The sequence below is a fragment of the Peromyscus leucopus genome, chromosome 6, assembly GCF_004664715.2.
Source record: "Peromyscus leucopus breed LL Stock chromosome 6, UCI_PerLeu_2.1, whole genome shotgun sequence".
Classification (NCBI taxonomy): domain Eukaryota; kingdom Metazoa; phylum Chordata; class Mammalia; order Rodentia; family Cricetidae; genus Peromyscus; species Peromyscus leucopus.
In genome coordinates this window covers 113,093,775-113,109,658 of record NC_051068.1, presented here as the reverse complement: position 1 = coordinate 113,109,658, position 15,884 = coordinate 113,093,775, and the positions used below count along the sequence as shown (strand labels likewise).

General features: G+C 37.8%; 1 protein-coding gene across 7 annotated transcripts in view; it reads left to right on the top strand.

Annotated features, from left to right (window-relative positions):
* The window catches only part of Pdlim5 (PDZ and LIM domain 5), a 169,671-nt gene that overhangs the window by 116,077 nt on the left and 37,710 nt on the right, over window positions 1-15,884 (top strand). For 4 of the 7 annotated variants that reach the window (XM_037207140.1, XM_028855381.2, XM_028855380.2 and 1 more), the window contains 4 exons: window positions 4,697-4,816; window positions 6,683-6,826; window positions 7,685-7,816; window positions 11,375-11,562. In XM_037207140.1, coding sequence (XP_037063035.1) covers window positions 4,697-4,816; window positions 6,683-6,826; window positions 7,685-7,816; window positions 11,375-11,562 — 584 coding nt within the window. The remainder of the gene's footprint in view (window positions 1-4,696; window positions 4,817-6,682; window positions 6,827-7,684; window positions 7,817-11,374; window positions 11,563-15,884) is intronic. The other 3 variants (XM_028855384.2, XM_028855383.2, XM_028855382.2) reach the window with 1 other exon arrangement.

The window sequence follows — 15,884 nt, the reverse complement described above, 5'->3', positions numbered from 1 at the left end:
GGGGAGTCTTCTTTCAGGCCTATTGGAAGAAAGAGGCTTTAGTTGGTGACCCTTTGAGGAGTGGAAATTCCACCTGGATTAGAATGTATGAGGACAGGCATGACAGGCATATCATGAGGTGAGAATCCATGTAGTACTGTTGTTATTGCTGTTGTAGTTACTGTTGAATGAATGGATGAATGCAGTGAATGGTTGAATAGGAAAGCTTAGGACAGACAATCTGTAATCATGGCTGTTGTAGATGTTGGAAGGACACTGTTAATAGAACTCCACATGCTGTGGTAGCTCTCTCAAGACACCTGCTCTCTACAAAGACATGCAGTTGGTAGCTGTTGAAAGTAGGATGTTCAGACTGACATTTATACTTTCAAATAGATAACAGATTAATTCAACACCAATAATACTTTATCATTTTATACTAAATTAGATGAATTCACACACACACACACACACACACACACACACACACATGAATAACAGGGACATGGTAATGGAACTTGAGGTCATCGTGGAGGTAGTATATGTAAAAGTTTTCCTTCCAGATTTTTAGTAATTGTATGGCCATCAAATGGAATAACATAGGGAAAGTCTTAAGAGTTTATTTTGAAAAAAAAAAGTTAATTTTGATAGGAGACATACAAAAATAAAAGTGAACTCACAACACAGTCTGCTGTTGACAGGACAGATCACTAAGAAACACTGTTATATTGCCATTTAAAGATATGAAAGAGTATAATGCCATTCTCCAAATTATATTACCATGACAGTGACCTTCAAGAGTAGGAGTAGCCGGTGAAATACTGAAGTATGGTAAATAATGGGGTCCAACACTGCAGAGAAGAAGAGATGAAATGATCAGTAGATCAGATAGTGAGCCTAGGTAAATAGATGATTCCCCTGTGTAAGGTATCAACAGTACCACACTCATGTAAGCAAAGTAGAATTGTAGAGTGGCTTAGCATTGCAGACTTGCAGAATGAAAACATTCTGGAGTTGTTTCATAATGTTATTTATTTAACAATACTGAGCTATACATTAAAATGATAATAGCACACTTAAGTTTTGTAGCTTTTAACCACAATAAAAACATGATAAACACAGGGTTTTTTTTTTTTTTTTTTTGTCATTGTTTGTTTGTTTTATTTTTGTTTTTCCTGAGGCAGGGTTTCTCTGTATAGTCCTGGCCGTCCTGGAACTCTCTCTGTAGACCAGGCTAGCCTTGAACTCACAGAGGTTCACCTGCCTCTGGCTCCCAAGTGCTGGGATTAAAGATGTGTACCACCACCAACCAGCCTGATAAATACAAACTGTTAATCCAATTTAATCATAAAGAAGACCTTAGTGACCATAACAAGAATATGATTGGGGCTGAAGTGTGACAAGTGCTAAGTGGACAGTTGTTTCAGTTTGACTGTCAAGGGCATAGAAAATAAGAGACAAAGGTAGTTTGTTGTTGATGATTTCTTTAAAAGAACTCTTGGCATTGCTTCAAGGGGACACATACATAATGCCTGGTGTAGGAGCAGAGTGAAGGTGAGGTGCTTGAGAGAAAGGAATGAGCTGGAGAGAACAGCTTAAGGATACTGGACAGCTGTGCAGGCTGGAGGCCAGAAAGCATCCTTCTCCCTTGATCCTGCAGAATGGTAAAGACGGTCATGACTGATTTGCCTAGATAGATTATTAGCATGGGTGCAAATGGAAACAGTTAGGCATGGTTGCAAAGAAAAACACAGACGGCAAATAACTGTTCATTTTTCCTACGAAAAGCAGCCAGAGGATTCAAGCCCGATTCTGTGGATGTATATGGGAAGGAAAAATCTTCAGTCTCCCGGTGGAAACCAAAGACTCATTTAAGCAGCAGATGAGGCAGAAAGTTTGACTGCTCTGAGTGTGCTATTAATCAGAACTTTCAACCCTAAGAGGAATAACTATTAGGGAATGTCAGGATGAGAATACATGTTGATGTCTGCTCCATATTAAGTATAGTAGTTTAAAAGTCTGCCATGAATCTTGTATTTTTATAAACTGGCTAAATAATAAATAGGTAATCATGTGTAACACATGGGAAACTTCCCAAGCACATTGTTCATAACCTCAGAAATCTAGCTTTTAAAGGTATTGTATAAATTATATAAATTTGAATCCTCAAATGTTTAGTCAGCATAGCTCATAGAAGCATGAGAAGGATTCTTCAACCCACTCTTTAAAAAATAAACTCTTATTGTTAGATGGCATATAAATAATGGAAATTCTTTATAGTTCTCTTGTTATAGTATAAAGACATTCTATGCACATGGTTTTCAAATCCTAGGCATTTCTTTGATCATATATCTTTCCCTGGGCAATACCATTTGTTTAGCTGGATTGTGATATGTCGCTAGAGGTACAAATGTTCTAAGACAAGTACTTACATATATCATGAGCTCTGTATTCAAAAACAGGAAGTTTCACTGGTTCAGTTGGTAAATATTTAATTACTCATGGTAAGTACTTTATTATACTTCATTTTTATATGCATAAATATCACGGTTTCTCAGTTGAGAAAAATTTTTGTTTATTGAGGGAGCCTGACTTTAAACATATTAGGCACACAAGCAATACACTACAATAATAACACATTTTACATGCAGAAAAATGCAAAGTGCTTGAACACGTCTAACAGTGACAACGTCACAGGTGGTGCCCTTTAAACTCAGTTGAAAGGATGCTTAGAAATTAGCCCAGTGAGGTGTGATCCAGAGAGGTATGGAAAAACAGAGTAGTAGCATGTGGTCTGTTTCGAGAAGAAATGGAAAGCTAGAGAGAGAGGAGGTGCTCAGTGAGAGCACTGGAGAGCAGCTAGCACAGTCAGCTAGCGTTAGATCGGTGCTGGAAGACTTAATACGTGACAAGGGTACTTGAAAAGGACAGTCTGGTAGCAATGTGCTGTTCTTTCTCTGGGACAAAGCTCAGCAGCCTTTTGGGGTTTTTTTGTTTTTGTTTTTGTTTTTTTGGCTTAATAAATGTCCAGGTCACAGCACACATTGGGTTTTGTGAGTAAAAGTGTGCCATAACTTGTCAACTCTCCACATAGTCTGAAATGGCCAGACATACATAATACATACATAAATGAATGAGTTTACTAGTATCCCAATAAAACTTTATGTGTACATGCCAAAATATGAATGCCGTATACTTTTCATGTAGGTCATGTGAAATGTTCTTAATTTCGGGAAAAAAAAAAAACTTTTTAAAAGTGTGAAAACTATTCTTCATTTGTGGCTTTGCAAAAGGAAATGGTGTCTGTTTTTGTCCATTGTGCTGTGTTGTATAATTTCTTTATCCTTTTCTGTGCCTCTCATAATACTTTATTTCTGTATGGCACCTTCTCAAGTTGTTTCTAGCTTTTCAGCACTTTAGTAAAGAGAAGACCAATTCTAAATGAAAACTAAGACTAGAAGCCCTCCTTTTCTTTTTCTTTACTTTAATGTTATATTTTCCATGCAAGAATCAGTGTAATATAGCTGATCCGTTCCATTTTCCCATATATGGACTTTGTAGAAAATGGGTAATTTTGTTTTTTTCTTGTTTAATTCCTTCCGGTGTTAGATTTGGTGCTTGCTTTGAATCCAATGCTTTGCTGTTTCTACCTTTTCTTTACCTGGTAATATCTTTTCTAAATTTAATATTGACATCCTATAGACATTAAAAAAAAACAGGAAAAATACAACAGCAACAAAACAGGAAAATAGGGGAGAGATTTGGGAAGGAGTTTGGTGAGGGAGGATACAAGCGGATAACAGATGACTTTGATCAGAAACCATCTTTATATTATATATATGAAAATGTAATAGTTAAAAAGGGATGCGTATGAATTGAGAATGTCAATACAATAACTTGTATACAAGTGTTATAATAAAAAATTTTAATTAGATAAAAAGCACCAAGCTGCTTGCAACTGTTGGCTATATAATTAGATAAACTACTTTCTTTATATACATCATTATGAATACCATCCACATGATTTCAGATCTACAAAAAATGTTTGACTTACTCCTGTCTGCTCTCTTGTAGTACTACAAGCCAGTGGAAATAGTAAGGGCAGACTTGGTCCAAATTCCATTTGACCTTTACTCTGTGCAGTGTTGGACCACTTAATAAGTTCTTGAAGCTTAAGTTTTCTTAAGTAAGTCAAAACTATATAGTCAGTGAATGGGAATTTTCATTCACCTTTCCCTTTTCAGCATAATCTTTTTTTCACATGGCTGTAGCTATGTTGAATGATTTGGGAGAAGAATAGCCTATATTTGGTGTCAGGGGCAGTGTTTGTTTTGGTTTGTAGACACAGAACTAAAAAATAAGAACCAACCTTCCTAATGCTGCAACTCTTTAACACAGTTCCTCATGTCTTAGTGATCCCCAACCATAAAATTATTTCATTGATACTTCATAACTGTAATTTTGCTACTATTTTAGATCTGATATGTAGAATATCTGATATGAGACCCCAAGGAGGTTATGACCCACAGGTTGAGAACCACTGAACTAGAGGATTCTCAGATGTGAATTATTGACACTTACATGATGGTATACATGGTGAACATGACCTCAACTTTTCATTAATCTGTCCTTTGCCTTGTTTTTTTTTTTTTTTTTTTTTTTTTTTTTTTTTTTTTTTTTTTTTTTTTTTTTTTTTTTTCCACTTCTGAAAACATAGGTTTGACAGTTCTCTGGAAGACCTACTTAAGAGTGGACCTCACCCACCTGCTGCTCCCCAGGTGTTAAATATTCATAGTCAAGTGGCCACATTTTCTAAAGTAGCAGCCACTTACTCTAGGTAGAGTTCTTTCCTTCTCGGTTGTCTCTGTTTCAATGCTGCTGTGAATTTCAATACTAAACTCACTGAAATGAGAGCACAATCATGGATTAAGAAGCTGATGTCATTATGTGTGGACATACTCAGGCTCCAAACACTGCTTTACACTGCTTTTTATATTCTAGTATGCTTTGGTTTGGTTGTTAACATCTAATATAGAATGAGGAAATTTGTGTCTTGTTTATTCACTTTGCGATTTGCTAAATTAACTGAGTTTGGCTTAAGTCTGTTCTTAAATTCAATCATGTACCTCTGAAAGAAGAGAGACATGTTCCAAAAGTCCCAGACATGTTCTCAGACTATAGAGGCAAAAGATACCACCTGTAAGATGTTGATAATTCTTTCATATAATTCCTTTTACCATTGGATGGAGGAACTTCATTAGTTTCCTCTTCTCCCAACTACAGGATGAGTTAGCTGATGTATTTTTAGCTGACTATTTTATACCTTGTTTCTATTTTTCACCATCACTTTTCACCATTGGCAACTGCTGATTCAAAGATGCAGAGTGATTCAGAAACACAAACAAACATTAAATCACTAGGTACCTGTTCTTCACCTTAGCACTCACACTTCCTCACTCTGCATTGAAAGCATCTTTAACTTCTCTCTCCTGGCCCCATTCTTCTTTTTCTAACTATTCATAGAAGTTGTTCAAACTTAGCCATACAATCCCATTTCATGGATTATTTACAAATGTGTACATCATCCTTTGCTTCTATATAATATGTTAAACTGACTTCCTGTAGTTTCTTCAGTTTTCTTCCAGTGGTTTATAAAGTTACATTGGTGGAGTTGGGGGCTTATCAAATTCTTTAGAAGAGAGAGTAGACTTAGGTCCAGTCTCATAGTTTCTTAAGCTGAGTTCTTAATAACCTGTGTTGAACTTGGCTCATAATGTGTTGGGGGCGGCTGATTTTCACAAACTTTTAAAACGAAAAAGTAGTTATAATGTTATAGTGATGTTATAGTAACTTACACCCAAAGAGGAAGATAAGCAAATCCCACACCATGTTTTTAGACTATCCCATTTAATTAAAAACCCTCAATTAAAATTTGATAACCAATTTTGAGAGTACTGCATTCCTATTTCTAGAATGTGAATTTCTGCCCCTATATTTTACTGTTTGAAAAAAAAAATAATTATTTTAAGTCATAAGGACTTTTCTGAATATGAAATTTAATCTCATCTAAAAATCTTACAGAGCTAACTCAAAATAGAAATGGAGAACTTTGCAAAGAAGGTAATGTTTTGGTAATTTATATTCTTGTAATTAATGTTTATTTTTGCAAAGATTCTTAGCATCCAGAATAATTTAACTTAGATTATTTTAAAATTATATGTTTGTCATGTTAATAAATGTCGCTACTTCTGAACATGTAGGCAGTTCTGCTTCTAAAGACACATCTCATTTAAAATGTCATGTCCTTGGTGTATGTCTCCTCCCAGACAACACTTCTCTGTTTAGGAAAACCCCCTTATCTCTGCTTATAGAAACACAGCCTTTATTTTCAGATTCGTTTTTTACTTAGTTGTTTATGTATCACTCTTCAAAAATGTGACATGTAAATTTCAATGTACTTATAGTAGGACTGGACATAATTGACATGTTAGAGCGCTTGGTGGGAAGCAATCTGTTTTAGGTAGACTTGCACATTAAATTTGAATCTCTGGGATTGCAGACATGATGCGTAAGTACCTGAGCACCCGTCACACCTTCAAGTAGATCACTGTGTCTACTGCTGATTAGAGTGACGCTGACTTGTGTTCATCCTGCTGCCTTTTCTTACTTTCATTTCCTCCTGCCCTCTTTCTTTCCCTGTCAGTGTAAGCAGCTCTACAAGGACTGTAGAAGGCTCTGTGGAAGGTTCTGGAAACTTTTCTGCCTTCTCCCCTCCTGCTAGATACAGTGCTGCAGTTGTCAGTGGTGCGGCTGCCACTGTGTCTGCCGTTCTCGCTGCAAAAACCAGGTAGAATTGTGTGTGTCATGTCTGTCTGTGGTCCCAGCATCCTCCAGTGTCTGGCAGCTCACTCCAGAGGGAACAGACCTGCTCCGTCCGGAAGCAGGGTTCTGAAGTGAGCTCCCCTTGGTGTGGTGAGCATTGCACACAGGGTGTGGGGAAATCCATGGGACTGGAGAATGTTCTTTAAAAGCATCCCTGTCTCTCTTTTCACGGCCACCACTTATGTGTATCTCTCCGTTGTGCCCATTATTATATCCTGTGTTCTTACAGTCTTAGAGTCTTATAGCTTTCAGTTGTTGTAGTTGAGGCAGAATCAGAAAGAAATTAAGTTATCTGTTGAGACTATCTTATTCCACAGCATTGGTGGACTAAAGCCTCATTGCTCTCTGAAATGGCCCTTTTGTGAGTTTTGTTTCTGTATTGTTCCTATCACATTTATGGATTTAAATGCTTAAAAGCTAGCCTTTCATGATTATAGTGAAAATTCCATCAATTGTTTTTTGGTTTTTGTTTTGTTTTGAGACAGGGTCTCTGTGCATAGACTTAGCCATCCTGGAACTCACTATGTAGACCAGGATGGCCTCAACCTCACAGAGATCCACCTGACTCTACCTCCCAAGTACTGGGATTAAAGGCATGTGCCCAGTCAAATTTCATCAATTTTATATCAATGAGTAAAATAATAAGATGAATGCATAGCGTTTCTCTTCATCTTTCCCCACTACTTTGCACTTCTTTTCTCTCTTCCTTTTCCCCGTTTCTCTCACACTCTTAAGAGAATATTTCAGATCATAGACTGAAAAACCACTTTCTTCTGCGGATACCGCGAGTTTTCACTGAAGTCCTTCTCTGAATGCTTGCCAGGCTCTCCGGCCCTGAAAACTCTCAGTCCCTCCTGGATGCGCTTTGCATCAGCACTGTTCCCAAGCCTCTAGCTTTTTCCTGTCTTCAGTCCTCCGAGAAGTCAAGTGGCTCTATCCGTGTTAAGAAAAGCAGGTACTTTGGGAAGGAACATGGCATGCAGAGGTTTGCTTCCTCTAACAACGTATTACTATGGTAACAGGCCAGACAGAAAATCATAGAACTGACTTATCTAATTTCATCTAGCTGCAATTTCACTGTAATGCTCGTGCACGTGCATGCTGTTTTATTTACCCATCAACTCACCTTTTAATCCTTGTGATATCTTTCACCAGCACACTTGATGTTTGGTATGAAGTTATGAGTAATTGTGCCAACATGTGAACTATAGTGGACTCCTGACTTTATCAGATGGCTACAGCTGTAGTAACTGTACTTCTAGAAGTAGTGCTTCTACATCTAGAAGCTTGAGTGATTAAATAGAAAATAGTATATCACCACTTGCCATAGAGCCCAGTGCGAGGAGGATGATATTATTCCTTCTTTTACCTAGATGTAGAATTTGGGTGCTTGCAAATGAAGGTGGACAGGGGTACCTGGTGTCCAAAGTCTGGGGGGGGGGCAGTAAGTGTAGTACACTGTAACTCAGCTCTCTGCTCTCTTAATGGCCATGCCCACTTCAGTGTTTCCATCGTCTGCCTGAGTGCCTCTCAGCTGAGACAGGACTGTCAGTTTGTAAGGCACAGGGTTTGTGCTTTGAGTGGTTTTCCATATTAGGATTGCTTCCTTTGTCGAACTGCATGCATCCTGCTGCAGATTGAGGAGTACACCACAAATAACCACATATAGCCGGCCACAAAGATGCACAAGTGTTGCCAAGGCTACTCAGGGTCTTCTCATCCCTTGAGCCATCTAGTATTGCTACTTCTGACAACCAGACTCCCAAGCCTTGGCACTGGATGCCTGTCATTCAGTTTACTGCATCACAAGTATGGCAGGTATCCTAGAAGTAAATTTTAATTCCTTCAGATGATTAAATGGCAATGATTCGAACTTTAGTATTTCTGAATTTCATTTTTGATATAAGCTCCTTTTTTAGAGTTGCAATTATCTAGCTCATTATTTTTGTATGATCCATATGAGTAATTTAATCTCAGAAAGTTCTTTTATATAATATTTTAAAGTAATTTATTCATAATGAATAAATTTATTAAAGATAGTTATCTTATTATTTGGATATGTTTATTAGCCTTTCACATGTTAAGCTCACATTCTATGCCCTAAATAGGCTAAGCACCTTATATTTAACTATTTGAGCTGAATGGGACTTTTATCTCCAGAGTATTAATTGCCTTATTTAAAGTTTAGATAATAACCTATAGAAGTAAAATAATGGTCTATCCCAAAGCCTTTAAATGATGTTCATTTATCCACTGTTCAGTAATCTTTGCACTGTTTCCATGTTGCCTTTATGTGTGTTCAACATTCCTATTAAGGAGCACTTTTTTACTATTTATATATAAGAATTATTAAAATTCTTAAATTTTTCATTGGATAGTATGTTTTAACATTTAGCAGGTTTTAACTTCTCATTAAACTAATAAGAAATAGTAGAAGATGATGGCAGTGTTAAACTTAAATATGAGAAAACTAGTGGCCGAGCGGTGGTGGCGCATGCCTTTAATCCCAGCACTCGGGAGGCAGAGACGGGCAGATCTTTGTGAGTTCGAGGCCAGCCTGGTCTACAGCGTGAGATCCAGGAAAGGCGCAAAGCTACACAGAGAAACCCTGTCTCGAAAAACCAAAAAAAAAAAAAAAAAAAAAAAAAAAAAAAAAAAAAAAATTGAGAAAACTAAAATAGGGAAAACTATTTCAATAAAATTCAAGTATTCTATGATTTCTAGAAATTGTTTAGGGTCAAATATTCTGGTCTACTCCTAGGTGTTTCATTTTCACTATAAGGACCCACATGATTCCTATGTACTTGTTCACGTTAAAAAAAAAAGAAGAAGAAGAAGAAAAAGGAAAGGAAAGAAAGGAAGAAGCAAAAAAAAAAAAAAAAAAAAAAAAAAGTCTTGGGGTGAAGCCTGACAGTAATCAGGCTTGGACTTTGCAGGGATCCTTTACTAGTGAACTCCCATGAATAAGCTTTATTCCTGCGGCAGGGGTTATAACAAATGTGCACAGTAGTATCTGCCACAGAAGCCCATTAGAAATGGACAAAAGGTTTTATTGGAGCACATTACATTAGGCACTCTGTGTCTAGGTGGTGCCAAAATTCTAGACTCCTGAAATGAAAACAGGTGTCAGTATAAGCCATATTGCTTACACAGTTTCAGACAGTGAGTCACTCATTGTAGGGGACAGTTTACCCAACCAAACTCCCACAAGGCTTTGCAAATAGACCTTCCTAAGGCTAGGCAGTCACATGTCTGTCATCCTAAATGTTAACTGAGATTCAAGAGGCATTAGGGAAGTAGGTACTCTCAATCATTTGGTAATGTAGTAGGTAGTGAACCTGAAATGTAACTGAAGTAAACATACATTGTATAGTATTTTACTGAAGTCATTAATAAAGAATCCTAATTTTGGTAGTCTCTTCCTCTAGCTGTTTATTTCAGTTATTAAAGGAATTAAACTTCTGTGCATGGAATTATTTAAGCTGTCTGGATTGAAAAGCTTAATAATAATGGGAAGTTTTTATCATCATCATCATCATCATCATCATCATCATCATCATCATACACCACAGTTTAGAAAAATGACCACTTTCACATTACTGTGTGATTCCAAAGCATGTATTTTATAGTTTGGGGCTCCTCAAATTATTACTCACTCTGAAGATACATGTATGATTATAAATGACAAATGGTTTATAAAAGCTACATGACCCTCTAAACCAAACTGGATCCAGCACAGGTAAGGCCTCTGATAGTCAATTAACTGATTAAGAGATCATGGTGGCTGAGTCTCTTCCTTCCTGGTGTTATGAACCCAGAACACTGGACGTTCTACAGGGCAGGAGGTACTGTCTCTTTGCTACAGCAGCTGGCATATGGTAGGTGTCTAAATACTACTGGATAATTGGCTGCAGTGGAAAAGGGTGGCTGGTCAGGTGTCAGGAACAGTTCATGAAGCACCAGAAGAAAGGGTAAAAAGAGCAACTTTGATCCATTTCATCGTTATCAGGGGTACTACAGAAACTAATGGTCTGGATATGATGGTTCTTCTGAAGTGTTAAGATGGGAATAGAAGGCAAATCCGCCACTGCAAAGATTGCTTATATAATTTTCAGTAGTGCAATTTCTTGTTGTAGACTCTTTGAAAATAATTTCCCACATTCAAAACAAATGTTACCTGCTCTTTCTCCCTGACATAGAGAAGTCCTTCATGATTTCAGAATTATTTGCATGTAAAGTAATGGGCGTCCTTGTGGCATTTTCATTTAGACTTTGTTTTGTTTGCTCTCCTTTACTCTTGTCTGTCTCACCACTTACACTTTCCGCCACCAGTGTTCCCCTTTCCACTTGAATGTTCCATGTGTTCTAGTCACTTTCAGAGTTTCCTTTTTCGTAAAGAAAAATCCATCCCTATTTTGTTTTCCGTAAAACTATGAAAGATTTGGAAAAGAAAGAGTTGTCGCTGAATTAGATTGTTGCCCTCACCACAGCTGTCTCCTTCCCTTCCCTACAGTAGCACTCAGGAGCCCTCTCAGCAGTCAGCGTCTCCAGGAGCTTCGCCTCTGAGCAAGTCTGAGAGCCTAGAGAGCCCAGGTTCCAGCAAGCCAGGGGTGGCCGGCCTCAGGACCGCGGCTGCCTTCAAGCCTGTAGGATCCACCAGCGCCATCAAGTCACCGAACTGGCAGCGTCCAAGCCAAGCAGGTATTCAAAAAAAAAAAAAAAAAAAAAAAAACTTACTCTTGGCTTTTCTTGAATGAAAATGTGTTCTAGCGTGTATGATAGACTTTGCTAGTGAAAACCATTGTCAGCCATTTAAGATTTGGGAAGAACTATAAAGAATGTCAGTGGTTGCTTTGCTCTTCAGAATGCCTCGCCACTATCCTCTGTGCCTCCTATAATTGCCCTTTGCTTGTTCTGGAGAAGTATAAAGCAAAAAGGCAGGAGGACAAAACACTAGAAACAGGGTATTTAAATACTTACACATAACATCTCAGGCTCAGTGAAGAAAAGTGAATTCTCAGTCAGAATGTTCAATAAAATGACTCACCTCTGACCCTTGATCTTCTGATACATACAATGCAGGAAGTCTAAACCACTGACTGTTTCTCCAACATAAGCCACTCTTATGGTTATATGAGAAAAGTTGCTCTGTTAGGAGTAAGGAGGTAACTTAGTCAGGGGCTTACCACATCAGCCAGAAGATCTGAGTTTGGTCCCCAGAATTCCATAAGAAAGCTTGCATAGTTGTGTGTGTGCTTGTAATCCCAGCATCGGGGAACTGAAACAGGAGGATCCCTAGCATTCGCTAGCCTGCTCACTCTGCCTGTTCAGCAAGTCCCAGGCCAGTGAGAGACCCTGTCTCATGAAACAAGATAGCTGACACCTGGAAATCAGCCCCAAGGTTGACCCTAGGCCTTCACAGCATGTGTACACGCACAAGCACAAGCATACCCACAAACAACTGCTATCACAAGAAGGATGAGACGATAGAGAAGTGTTGCCAAGCCCAAGTTCAGCTTCACATCTTCCTGGAATTTTCCCTTCTCCTGGGTGATGCTGTCGTCTGAGTTCTTTTTACTGCCTGACCATTATTTACACTCGTGTATCCGGTGACCTCCGGTGTCCTCAAGCCCATTGACATGTTTGCTGTGCTGTGGTAATATTTCAAATGCAGTGTGTCAGAAGTGTGATTTCCTACCCTAGGGAATGGCATATGCACTCAGTCATCAGCAGCATATTGAGAACTTCAGACCCCACTGCTAATTCTCACAGTGACTAATACCAACTGGCTGTCCGTTGTAGTCTTCATCTTAGTCTTCATCAAGCACTTTCTCTCCTTTGTCCTGAGAGCCATTGCTATGGCTCAGACCCTCGTCACTGTGTGGTGACATATGTACTTTGTGTCAGAGTGGTGTGTGTCATATGCTGTTGATTCTGTGGAGAAGCTCCAAGTTCTTTTGCCCCTCACTGTGTGTGGAAGATTGACCCAAGGCTCACGTGCACATGCACAAATCCCTTGTTTGAAATGACATGATGTTTGCATTCCCTGATGGCCAAAGATGTTGAACACCTTATTAGCCATTTGTATTTCTTCTCACAAAGAACTCTGTTCAGTTCTAATACCCATTTGGGGATTGGGTTATTTGTTTTCTTGATGTTTAGTTTTTGAGTTCTTTGTCTTCTCTAGAAATCAGTCCTCTATTAGATATAGCCTGGTAAAAGTTGTTTTCTCGTTCTGTAGGGGCCCCTTTACTTGACTTGATTTACTTTACCATTTCCTTTATTGTACACAAGCTTTTTAATTTCATGGAGTCACATTTATCAGTTATTGGCCTTGTTTTCTAAATAGTCAGAATCCTATTCAGAAAGTCTTTCCCGATCCCTATATCTTTAGTCTATTCCCCACTTTTCCCATTCACCAAGAGCAGTACCAGAGCTCCATGCACAAGACTGACCATCACTATTCCATACTGGTTTTGAAAGAGGCTCATGAGACCCCACCCCTCCCTGGGAAGTTGGTAACATTTAGCAGGTTGCCAGGGATGGGCACACTATTTTGTCAATGATGTAACCACTAATTAAGTTGACCATAACCCAGTGAGTAGTCCTCCATCTACATTCATGCTTTCAACCCTTGAAACTCGGTGAGTCCCCAAAGTATACACACATCCTCCTACCTTAAACTATCCCCAGAACACCTACGCTAGTATAATGTAAGTGATGTGCAAACATTGTTACACTGTAGTGTTCAGGAAATATGACATGAAAAAGAAGTTTGTAGATGGTTAGTACATATTTCTTTTTCTCCACAAATATTTTCTATCCACTATTGGCCGAACTTGTCAATATAGAAACCTCAGCATGGAGGGCTGGCTGTATCTGTGTTATGATGGAAAGATAGGCCATTGCATATGATACAGACTTCTTTAAAAGAAATTAGACTGCTGTGTTATTTCTAAAAACAAAATGCTCGGACTAATAGTGGCTTCTGATGCTTGTTGGTCATTGACATAGCAAGACCTATTCCTCTGGGAGGAAAATGTGATAAAGCTTCGATATACTGAGTTATTTCCATTTATTTCAAGTCCTTGTATGATGACAGGGACTCGTCATAGTTATTTTGCACATGCATTAAATGCCAAAAATAATTTTAAGAAAAAACAGGACTTTGATATAATTGGAAAGTGAGGGGACAATGTCTTATAAAATAAAAAATGCTACATTCCTAAGGTCAAAACTGAAGTGCTGACAGAAAAAACAAAAACATAGATGATAATTACGGCATTCAAGTAAGGATTCCTGGAGGAGACACTACATTAAAATTTCCACAAGAGGGCGATAGAATCCTTTCTTGGCTGAGTCTAATAGACTAATCAAACCAGACAACAGCAACTGTAATCATGACCTGCATGCTTAGTATTTAAACATGATATTTTTGTAGAAACCATTGGTAATTTAATACTAGAAATATTATAACCTGGTAAAATATTTATCATATAACATAAAACAGTATTACCAAACAAAAATATTTTTCTGTTGTGAAATTGTAACTGGATTACATCATGACCTTTAAGCTCAAATTAGAAAATACTTTTGAGATAATGCTGTTACCTTAGTATGCGGACCTAAAAATAAGCATTTAATGTTTTCATAATGATGAATGCTAATTAATTTACATTATTTTATAGAGATTTAAAAAAATCTAATTCTCAGGCCCTCATTTTTTTTTTTTTATTATATCATACCTGGAAGTATGTCATTTACAAAAGCAAAATGCAACCCTTTAGAATCTACTGTGAGTATTTGGCAGTTCTAAGAGCTTCCTAATGAAGATTTGAAGTCCTTTGGAATGAGGCCGTGGTGGTGGTCGTCGCTGGCTTCACGGTTCACCTGTGAATGCAGCAGGTCAAAGGGTGCAGAACCTGACAGTGCAGGTCCCTGGGCTCTGTGACTCAAAGCATTAAAGCAGGTGACCTTGCTGCCGCCACACTAAGAACGTCATGCTTGTTTTTCTAGTTAGTTCATAGCTTTGCTCTAGTGCCCGAAAAGGAAAGAGAAACAGATTTATCTTAGCCTGCTACCAAGTGAATTATTTTAAAATAATTCGTTGTCTTGGAGAGAGGATCAAAGTCACCGACTTCTGGTCTGATCACCACAGTTGATTCTGAAATCAGTTTTATTATTTGGAGATAGCGTTTATTTTAGCTTTATTGTTGGGACTTATTTGTACATGTTTATGGGGTACATTCTGATAATTTGGCACATGTATACAGTGTTTGATGATTGAATCAGTAATGGGCACTTCCATTTCTTAAAAGATTCATTACTTTATTGTGTTAGAATTTTGTACTTTTGTATGTAGGAGCATGCCCCCCAAATGAAGTAGAATGGTGCAGAACATACCAGAGTATTTTGATGTGCTATTTTAAAATATATGAATAATTGTCATTTTATAAACATGTTTCTTGATATACCTATGTAAGAAAATGTGGGTATGTTCACAGGCTAGCACACAGATATGCATTGGGTTAAATAGTGAGGAAGTGGTTTTCTCGTTATGCTTTACCATTTAAAAAACAGCTTGAAAGACTCTGATTTTAAAATGTATTTCAGTTGTGCTTTTTGTTTATTGCATTGGTAATGTCCTTAAAAATCAAATCAAAATAAAAGAAGGACTTCATTTAAAAGGTTTGTAGTGGCACTTAATACAACAGAAGCGATCTCTGTGAGACACTCACAATGATTAAAAAAAAAAAAAAAAAAAAAAAAAAAAAAAAAAAAAAACCCAAAAAAAAAGGTTTGTGGACATTATAAGACCTCCTGTTGTATTCTGAGCCTGGGCTTTGCTTCTATAAGTCTCCTGAAGTTCTGTCTTTAAATCTTTGATGCTTTCCTTGTGGTGGTGTATAGCTTGTAGTACTCAGACACCGTTCAGAACCACAGTGACACTAGGCCGGGACAGTGTGTTTGTGGCAGCATTATAGTTTAAATTGGATTATGCATATAGTTTAATGTCTCCCCCC